We start from the raw sequence: 10,399 nt of genomic DNA on the forward strand, positions 1-10,399 counted from the left end.
GTAATATTATGTTGAAGCACAGTACGTATCACTCCGCGAGGCTCCTGCCTACGATAGCCGTAATGCTCCAACAATCCATCAAGCGGTGCGGCTTCGTAGCTTAGCAAAGTCGTACTAAAACATTTGACAGATTTTCGAGTGCCGTGCACATAAAATCGTTTCCAGGTCAGTAAACACAACCAGGATTCATACAGTGGCTGCAAAAGTATTTGGCCCCCTTGAACTTTTCCCCATTTTGTCACATTACAGCCACAAACATGAATCAATGTTATTGGAATTCCACGTGAAAGACCAACACAAAGTGGTGAACACGTGAGAAGTGGAACGAAAATCAGACATGATTCCAAACATTTTTTACAAATAAATAACTGCAAAGTGGGGTGTGTGTTCAGCCCCCTTTGGTCTGAGTGCAGTCAGTTGCCCATAGATATTGCCTGATGAGTGCTAATGATTAAACAGAGTGCACCTGTGTGTAATCTAATGTCAGTACAAATACAGCTGCTCTGTGACGCCTCAGAATCAGAATCAGAAAGGGTTTTATCCGGTTGTTCAGTGATGACGCGACGAATCCGACGAATCCTACTTCCGGGTCTAAACGCTCCTGTGTTCAATATGACACAATGCTGTGTTCCTGGTTGTTTTAACCAATCTGGCTCAAAACAACAGTCTAATCTGTCATTTTACCGGTTTCCTTGTGAAAAGAGAGAGAAGAGGAAGTGGCTGAAGTTGATAAGGTATGTTACAACTCGTAAGTGAATGAATAACTTTGTAAGATAAGAGCTAGTGGGCTCTTTAGTTAGCTAATATAGCTAGTGATGAACAATTAAAACCCACTACTAAAAGACAAACTGGCTTTTACCAGTAATTGTACTTATATAGACAATGGATTTTATTGTGTTTTTTTTTAATACAAAGATGTTGTTGCATTTTTGAAGTCATTTTTATTTCTCCAAGCAAAGATTGAGAGCTAAGGGTCACTTCGCCATATATATGAACCTTAGTTAGCTTTCGACGCTCAGAGGAATAAAAATTACGTCCAAAAAGCGATGTCTATGTAAGAAAATACATTACAATCCCCAGCCTATGTGCCAGTTAATTACCAAAATAAAGACCTAACCAACAAATAGCTAGCAAAGGTTGCCAGTACTTATCTTTCTGGTAAGCTTAAAAGCAAATTTGTACAACGATGTGTAAGAAAAGCATCTGGACTTCTTTAAGTTTTAAGTTTCTTGAAGCTTCTCTCATCTGGATGAAAGAAGCTTCTCTCTATTATTTATCTCTATTTTTTTTTTTGTATTAATCATAACTAATGGAGGGCTAGCGTATGATCTGAAATTTCTCTCTGTCTTTTTAAACACTTCCACAGACGTGAAAACTTCACCCCAAACTGCAACTCAAGAGTCTGCAGTTGGCACTTCCCTCAAGGAAAAGCTGCGGGGCCAACAAGATTTGCATGGAACGACGGGAAGTCTTTTCAGTTCCCAGATGACCACAACCCTGTTAGAAAAAAGAAGAAAAAAGATCAGGTCCCAGCTATTGGTGAAAATCAGAGTGAAATATCAGATGAGCCACATCATTCCAACAATGCAGCTACACAGACAGATACTGCAAGTTCCACAAGTTCTTCCCAAAGTCTTCTGGTGCTAGAGATTCAGAATGACATGCTAAGAATAGAGAATGAAAAACTTAAAAAACAAGTAGAGAAGCAGAAGCAGACTTTCTCATTCAGTCAAATATCTGACAATCGTGAAAGGGTCCAGTACTATACTGGATTGCCCGATGCTGCTTCTGTCCTGTTTTTAGAAGCGCTTCTTTCCAGATTTGATCTTAAATATCATTCTGATTGGACTGTCCAAATGATGCCCCTAATTGACCAGTTATTTCTAACCCTGATCAAGCTCAAACTTAATTTTGGTCATGAAGACCTTTCAATAAGGTTTAACTGCAGCAGAGGCACAGTAACTAATATTTTTACAACAATTGTTAGTGCACTGTATGACATTTTGTATGTTGGCATGCTGGAAAACAACATTCCCTCGAGAGCCAAGAATCAAACATCGCTGCCAGATTGCTTCCAACCATTTCCTAACTGCAGGATTGTGCTTGACTGCACGGAAGTTTCTGTTTGTAACACAGAGAGACTTGACACACAAAGTCATTTGTACAGCCAGTACAAAGGACGGACCACACTAAAGGCTCTAATTGGTGTGGCTCCTAATGGTGTAATAACCTTTGTAAGCAACTTGTACGGTGGAAGTGCCTCAGATACGGCCATAACAGCTGACTGTGGAGTACTGCAACATCTACAACCAGGTGACATGGTCATTGCAGATAAGGGCTTCACAATTCGGGACATCCTACCAGAAGGGGTCTCACTGAACATTCCGTCCTTCCTCACCAACGGACAATTCACACAGGAGGAAGTGAACAACAACAGGAAGATTTCCTGTGCAAGAATACATGTAGAGCGTTCCATTCAAAGACTGAAACTTTTCTCAATTTTGCATCACATCCCACATCAGTTAAAAAAAAATATTAATAAGATCTTGAAAGCATGTGTGTGTCTTACAAATTTACAAACACCCATTCTCCGTGAAATTGAATAAATTATACCTGTGAGAGTTCAGAGGTAAAAGTACATTGTGTCATTTTCTAACTACTTGTGGACCAGAAAATACAACTGTTGAATAAGTTTACTTTTATTATTTATAACTCCTAAGTGTTCTGGATTGTTTTGTGTGTATACTCAGGATGTTACAACATAAAAACAACTTAGTTGCATAGTTTCAAATTGAGAATGGTCTCATTTGTGATTCGTATAATGTTTTACTCTGTTTTTATCAATGGCTTGTTACATTTTTCATTCCATTCCAGCTTCCTGATTACTGCCTAGTTTTCTTGCTATGCATTTTCAATTAAAATGAAGAATACCAGATACATGTGTTACTCTTTATTTTCAGGAACAGTTTGTCCAAAACATTTTATTTTTTCAAATCAAAAATTAATATAATTTAAGAATTTATCTGAATATATTTACAAAGTTACAATGACAAAAAATGTACAATTTCCAAATAGTTTTAAAATTAACTATAAACATTTGGACTGATAAATTACTCATGCTGATATGAATTCAAAGCTGCGATAAAATATGGGGTAAAAAAACTTCCCGGTAGAACGTTTCCAACGCTTCAATGTTAACAGCCCAAGTTTGTTCTCTATCCACATGCAAGATGAAAAAGTCACATGGAGTCCAAACAATAAAGTGACAGCTTTTCGCCCCTGTGAGATAGAGGTTGCCCTGGATCTGATGCCAGTAGTTGTGATTCTTTTTTAATACCAGGGAACCACTTGCCTCATCCAGCTGTAGGAAAAAGTCCTTACTTTCTGCAGCCTCCAATACAGTTTTGGCTCTGGCTGACCATGGGCATTTCACCTCAATGATGCACTTATTAGAGACAGTCCCATCTGGAGAACCACCAAGCAGGCCACTGTTAGATAAAAACAGTCCCCTCTCCTTGATAGCTGCACCAGTACAGTCAGTGTACAACTGCTTGGCCTTTGGCTCATGAAGGATCCCCCAATCACATGCCTTTGGGGATGAAAATACAACTTAGTCATAAAGGAATTCTTAGATGCACAGACCCTTTTTACAAACAACTTACTTTAGATCCTTCTGTCAGGTTGTACTGTCCAAGCAGAGTCTTAAATAAGGAAGGGGGGTATGAGCGCCGCTGGACTGCACTCAGGACCAAACCGAAGTTGCTGGCTGTGATTCTCTTCTTGCGATATGCTGACCTTTTATAAAGAAACACAAATTAAGAGACACAGTTAACTAAAATTTCCTACTTAACACTTAACAGAATTAATTTCAAAGCACTTTCTTACCACAATGCATTCTTTGTTTGCCCAACTGTTGCTTCCTCAATCTGTTTCTTCTCTTCGTCAGACACAGCCAGTGATGCCAAGAGATAACGAGCCTTGTCTTCTGCTTGGGGAAATCCCAGGTTCCTCAGCACTTCATCAAATGTCTTGGCTGGTTTAGCCTAGATTTAAAGCAAAAGGATTTTAAAGGTTTTAATGGAACCAAGCAATTTTGACCACAGAATAGACAAAGTCAGGTACAGAGTATATAAAATACATGTAAAAAATAAAGTGGGGACAGTGGAAGCAAACAGTCTGCTGTATGTAGTTTACAAGAGTTTACATACATGTACAATTTATACCACATGTTAAAGTAAATATCAAAGTACCTGGGAGCATTCAGGACTCAAAATCCAACCCATCCCAGTAAAACGTTGCAATTTCGATAGGGATGCCACTGCCCATTCCTTGTCCTCCTGGGAGACAGGTCTTTCGATTCCAGCTGAAAAAAAAAAAGCTTTTAGTAATCTGAATAAATAATAATTTTAGCATCTAAAACACAATGCTTTTTAAAAAGTTAAGAAAATAATTATTATAATTAATTCAAAGGACAAATTTTAAATAAATAACTGACCTTGTGTTGTTGAGGGTGTCATCACAGACACTCTCTTGGCAGTAATTTCTTCTGCTTTGCATGATTTTACCCTCTTCCACACACATTCCACGTCAGTGCGAGACACATTCTTCTCCACCCAAATCAACAATGCCGCCATATGATGGCACTTATCATTGCCAATCGGGCACTCACAGGAGCTGAACCTGACTGACTGACCCTCAACATGCACCTACATTGAAAGAAAGTTAATGCTTACCCTAAACATTCTAACAAACACTTGCAGTGCTGCTCTGTGTACTGGTACTAGGTTAACTAGGCTAATATAACTGGTACTAGGCTAACATTACTAACTCTCCAAAACCTCCATGTTATGTAGATTTTCATCTTCGTTTACTTCCACTGTTATAGCATTGCTGTACGTGTGTGTGCTTTATGAAATACATCAGAATACAGAATATCTCATGTTTAATCGTCGGCTAGCTAGCTTACTCCTAGCTCACCTCAACATTGTAAATCTTCTTTTTCATGGATGCCTGGACACTTCCCTTTATAATTCCACCTGGGAGAACAGTTACACTGACCACTTTACTAGAGTTGAAGGAATTAAGACCCTTTTTAACCCTAATTGGTACTTCGCTAAAGAAGGAGGTAATCGTGAACAAAGTCACTGGCTCCACCATCGTTGTTTCTTGAGGAGCACTTAGACCCGGAAATACCTGCAACGTCATCCGTGACGTCTGACTGAACAACCGGATTGCCAAATGTTGAGCAGGTTTACAACATTAGAAAATTGCTGCGGTGCTTCAGTGCAAACATAGTGTCATAAATAGCACTTAAATAGACATGAAAAAATAAAAGTAGGGATAAGAATTAAAAGTGCTATGTAGAAAGATATGTGCATGAGATATACATGAGATATATACATGAGAATAAGAATTAAGAGTGCTACGTAGAAAGATATATACATGAGTGCAGGTGGTGATCAGTGCCAAACATGGAATGATGCAGTGAACACAGCGTAGGGTCATGTGTTAGTGGCGGGGACAGTCATGTGGTTATTGTTCATGTGTTCAACAGCAGAGGGGAAGAAACTGTTCTTATGGCGAGAGGTTCTGGTGCGAATGGACCGGAGCCTCCTGCCTGAGGGGAGCAGGTCAAACAGACTGTGTCCAGGGTGAGAAGGGTCAGCTGAGATCCGAGCTGCACGCCGCAGTGTCCTGGAGGTGTACAGGTCCTGCAAAGATGGGAGTCTGCAGCCAATCACCTTCTCAGCAGAGCGCACAACACGCTGCAGTCTCTGTTTGTCCCTGATAGTGGCTCCAGCGTACCACACGGTGATGGAGGAGGTGAGGATGGACTCGATGATTGCGGTGTAGAACTGCATCATCGTCCGTGTTGGCAGGTTGAATTTCTTCAGCTGCCTCAGGAAGTACATCCTCTGCTGGGCTTTCTTGATGACGGAGGTGATGGTGGGCTCCCACTTCAGGTCCTGGGTGATGGTGGTACCCAGGAAGCGGAACGAGTCCACAGAGGTGATGGGGGTGTCAGTCAGGATGATGGGGGGGAGTGGGGCTGTGTGCTTCCTGAAGTCCACAATAATCTCCACTGTCTTCTGGGCATTCAGCACCAGGTTGTTGTGGCTGCACCAGGACACCAGACGTTCAACCTCCCTCCTGTAGGCAGACTCATCCCCGTCCGAGATGAGCCCAATAACGGTGGTGTCATCTGCAAACTTGATTAGCTTGACAGACTGGTGGATGGAGGTGCAGCAGTTTGTGTACAGGGAGAAGAGCAGAGGAGAAAGAACACAGCCCTGAGGGGAGCCGGTGCTGATGGTCCGGGAGTCCGAGACACTCAGAGGTTGTCTAAGAGAATATTGGGAGCAACAACACCATGAAGTCCAAAGAACACACCAGACAGGTTAGGGATAAAGTTACTGAGAAATTTAAAGCAGGCTTAGGCTACAAAAAGAAACAACGTCCCACGGAGCACTGTTCAAGCGATCATTCAGAAATGGAAGGAGTATGGCACAACTGTAAACCTACCAAGACAAGGCCGTCCACCTAAACTCACAGGCCGAACAAGGAGAGCGCTGATCAGAAATGCAGCCAAGAGGCCCATGGTGACTCTGGAGGAGCTGCAGAGATCTACAGCTCAGGTGGGGGAATCTGTCCATAGGACAACTATTAGTCGTGCACTGCACAAAGTTGGCCTTTATGGAAGAGTGGCAAGAAGAAAGCCATTGTTAACAGAAAACCATAAGAAGTCCCGTTTGCAGTTTGCCACAAGCCATGTGGGGGACACAGCAAACATGTGGAAGAAGGTGCTCTGGTCAGATGAGACCAAAATGCAAAATGCTCTGTGTGGAAAACTAACACTGCACATGACTCTGAACACACCATCCCCACTGTCAAATATGTTGGTGGCAGCATCATGCTCTGTGGGTGCTTCTCTTCAGCAGGGACAGGGAAGCTGGTCAGAGTTGATGGGAAGATGGATGGAGCCAAATACAGGGCGATCTTGGAAGAAAACCTCTTGGAGTCTGCAAAAGACTTGAGACTGGGGCGGAGGTTCACCTTCCAGCAGGACAAAGACCCTGAACATAAAGCCAGGGCAACAATGGAGTGGTTTAAAACAAAACATGTCCATGTGTTAGAATGGCCCAGTCAAAGTCCAGATCTAAATCCAATCAAGAATCTGTGGCAAAATCTGAAAACTGCTGTTCACAAACGCTGCCCATCTAATCTGACTGAGCTGGAGCTGTTTTGCGAAGAAGAATGGGCAAAGATTTCAGTCTGTAGATGTGCAAAGCTGGTAGAGACATAAGGCAAACCGGATTATAAGGAGCACTGTCGATTTCCAGAAAAATCAAAGGACTGATTTTTAGAGTGCCTTATTTTCCGAAAAGCACAGTAATAACATAATAACAACGGCCCGCTAGCATGCTCTTGGTTGCTGAGGGCTATGCTGTGGCTGAGCTGCAAGATTAACTCTGCAAAACCAACCAAGTTCTGTCAGCCGAGGAAGGTGACGATATTAAGAAGTCGCTGGAGTTTATGACAGAGGAGATTTCTACTGTCAAACTGCAGCAGAAAGCCATCCTGGACCTGGTCGAGGAAGTTAAGGCTCTCCGCATCCAGAACGCCGAGAAGGATCGGCGGCTGGCATACCTGGAGAACAGAGTGGCGGATTTGGAGCAGTACACCCGGATGAACGATGTTATCATCACGGGGCTTCGCATCAAACCCCGGTCATATGCCCGGGCGGTCGCCGCTGACAATGTAGGAGGGCCAGGAGAGGAAGATGTCAACTCCACGGAGCATCAAGTGGTTACCTTTCTACGGTCCAAAGGTGTGGAAGTGGATTATAACAACATTGAGGCTTGCCACCCTCTACCCCGAAAAAATGACAGTGACAAACCAGCCATCATTGTGAGATTTGCAAACAGAAAACACAAAACAGCACTGTTAAAACAAGGAAAGAAACTGAAAGGATCCGATGTCTTCATGAACGAACATCTGATAAAAAGAAATGCGGACATTGCCAGGAAAGCACGTTACTTGAAGAAACAGGGAAAAATTCAAAATACATGGACCACCAACTGCAAAGTATTCATTAAACTCAATGGAACACCGGAACAAGCCAAAGTGATGGTCATCAGAAATATGGAGGAGCTGGACAAATACTGAGGTCAACTTACTCTGGAGGTATGAATACACATGTGACGTGACACACAACACGACACATGGCACAGTCCAAAAGAATTTCATCTGCATCCGGCAACAATATCAATATAACTCATTGGAATTCTCTTTATGATAATCTGGAACTGAGAACATTTCGATACACAGACCATAATGCTCTAGACTTAGAAAAGGATATAGACCCGGAAAATAATTTCTTCTACAACATCAGCAGTAACTGCTGCTACTTCACTGATGAACAGTTTAAGCACACCATCAACACGGAAAATAAATTATCAATAATCCATTTTAATAGCAGAAGTCTGTATGCCAACTTCAACAATATAAAGGAATATCTAAATGAGTTGACAAATCCATTTGGAATTATTGCCATTTCTGAAACATGGACCAATGCTGAGAAAGGACTGGACTTTGAACTGGAGGGATATGAAGTGAATTTTGTAAATAGAAGGAACAAGAGTGGAGGGGGAGTAGCTGTGTATGTGGATAAAAACCTAAACTACAAGGTGGTAGAAAGTATGACAACTGTAATCAAATGCCAAGGTACGTTTGCATGTGGACAAAATCAAAATGGATTTGTACAAAAATGTTTTTGATGGTTTCTTTCAAACAACTGTCACTGTGTCGTTCAGCACTTCAGAGCAGGGGAACTTTGAAGGGTGTCTTCATGAAGAAGATGAGGAAGTTGCTGAGTTTGTGAAATACACTCCAGAGACACACAAATGAGGTAAGATACACATATATATCAGTGCTGTCAGCGTTAATCGTTTAAAATGACGTTAACGCATAACCATTAACACAACGTGTGTGTGGTGGATACATATTTGGATGGGTGGATATTTATTTAGTTTTCTCCTTGGTGTTGTCGTAATACTATTTACTTGATTTATCTTAATGCATACTCATTTTGTCACATGTGTATTTAAAAAAATAAAAAACATGGTTTTATGAGGGTGTGGTGTGAACGTGACTTGAGGCTAATTCAGCTAATTCTTTTGCATTTGTGTTAAAAAGTTTGTCCCTGATAGGGGTGTAATCACGTCGTGTCTTTGAGTGTATAGGTCCCAGGAGAAAGGGTTGTGTGATCTTCATCTTGGACTGCAGGCAAAGGAGTCGAGCAAAAAGTCACTGGGAAGTTGGATGAAGAGGGCATGGAAATACGTGCTTTTTGCTGTTAGTCCTCCTAGCTGCATTGAACATGTTTCGAGGGGGAGATCTTTGCTTACTCCCTTCTTCTCCAGAGGAATTTGGCAGCTAGCATCCCAGGACTATATGTTCCTTTGCTCCGATGTGGCCTGTAAATATTTCCCATATTTAACCAACGTGGCTGCAGCACGCCCTGAGCTGAGGAACCTCTTGTCAAGCGTCCTTTTGGCTACGTTCACACTGCAGGCGAAAGCGCATCAAATCCGACTTTTTTGACCCTATGCGACCCATATCCGATCATGTGTGACAGTGTGAACGGCACAAATCCGATATTTTCAAACCCAATTTGGGTCACTTTCATATGTGGTACTGAATCCGATACATATCCGATGTTTCAGAAAGTGACTGCTGTGTGAACGGTCAAGTCGCATTAAATCCGTCTTTTACGTCACTGACACAGACAGACGCCAATATCAGCGCGAGAAGCGCCCGTTAAGACATCGCAAACGCTTCCGGGCCATCCGGTAGAAACTGCTGGGAAGACAGCGTTGGAGAAACGTGAACATTTAATTTGTACTGTATAATCTGCAGATTCTGACAGAAATCTGCAGCTATCCTTTGAAGCACCGCTCCTCTAAAACAGCAATAAGGATAATTATTAGGTTATTTACATAATAATGTAAATAACAAAAACTTAAAGCAAAAATTGGGAAACGTGAAGTCCGAAGTCTTATATTAAGGGCCATCAGTCAAACAAATTGTTTGCTCTGTGGTCTAAACAGAGCACGTTGTGTATGACATCTCTTTTTGGGCATGCGGGCCGCTTTGAGCGTTCACACTAAGCGCGTTTGCTGCGCATTTTATTTGTAGTGTGAACGAGCAGATAAAAAAATCGGATTTGATCAAAAAATCGGAATTGAGCATTAAGACCTGCAGTGTGAACGTAGCCTTTCTCTCCGTCATGCATGCAAAAGCTCACACTTGGATTATGCGAGGTAGACTGCAGCTTGTAGTCTTGGATACGTTTAAGATTTTGTTATAAGGTTGAATGAATTCAGCAGTCATGATTGTG

At 41.9% G+C, this 10,399-nt stretch overlaps 2 protein-coding genes across 2 annotated transcripts; one reads left to right on the forward strand and one right to left on the reverse strand.

Annotated features, from left to right (window-relative positions):
• Window positions 1–544: 544 nt before the first annotated feature.
• LOC120714144 lies at window positions 545–2,747 on the forward strand. The gene is made up of 2 exons (XM_040000207.1): window positions 545–734; window positions 1,367–2,747. Exons 1-2 carry the CDS (start codon window positions 556–558, stop codon window positions 2,604–2,606), a joined length of 1,419 nt encoding a protein of 472 aa, XP_039856141.1. The 5' UTR covers window positions 545–555; the 3' UTR covers window positions 2,607–2,747.
• Window positions 2,748–3,080: 333 nt separating this feature from the next.
• On the reverse strand, window positions 3,081–5,180 carry LOC120714145. Its single transcript, XM_040000208.1, has 5 exons — window positions 4,496–5,180; window positions 4,251–4,363; window positions 3,886–4,043; window positions 3,663–3,795; window positions 3,081–3,589 (listed from the first exon to the last, which is right to left on the reverse strand). Exons 1-5 carry the CDS (start codon window positions 4,632–4,634, stop codon window positions 3,131–3,133), a joined length of 1,002 nt encoding a protein of 333 aa, XP_039856142.1. The 5' UTR covers window positions 4,635–5,180; the 3' UTR covers window positions 3,081–3,130.
• Between the last annotated feature and the right edge of the window lie 5,219 nt (window positions 5,181–10,399).

The sequence above is a fragment of the Simochromis diagramma genome, unplaced genomic scaffold, assembly GCF_900408965.1.
Source record: "Simochromis diagramma unplaced genomic scaffold, fSimDia1.1 OVJJ01000596.1, whole genome shotgun sequence".
NCBI classification, from domain to species: Eukaryota; Metazoa; Chordata; class Actinopteri; order Cichliformes; family Cichlidae; genus Simochromis; species Simochromis diagramma.

What these genes read in the sequence shown, in the direction of transcription:
- LOC120714145 (XM_040000208.1), bottom strand. Translation starts at nt 4,634, where the DNA reads ATGGCGGCATTGTTGATTTGGGTGGAGAAGAATGTGTCTCGCACTGAC. An exon ending in GACACCCTCAACAACACAAG is followed by an intron (nt 4,364 to 4,495) that starts GTCAGTTATTTA and finishes TTTTTTTTTCAG; the next exon opens with CTGGAATCGAAAGACCTGTC. An exon ending in CAAACAAAGAATGCATTGTG is followed by an intron (nt 3,796 to 3,885) that starts GTAAGAAAGTGC and finishes TCTTTATAAAAG; the next exon opens with GTCAGCATATCGCAAGAAGA.
- LOC120714144 (XM_040000207.1), top strand. Translation starts at nt 556, where the DNA reads ATGACGCGACGAATCCGACGAATCCTACTTCCGGGTCTAAACGCTCCT. An exon ending in AAGTGGCTGAAGTTGATAAG is followed by an intron (nt 735 to 1,366) that starts GTATGTTACAAC and finishes ACACTTCCACAG; the next exon opens with ACGTGAAAACTTCACCCCAA.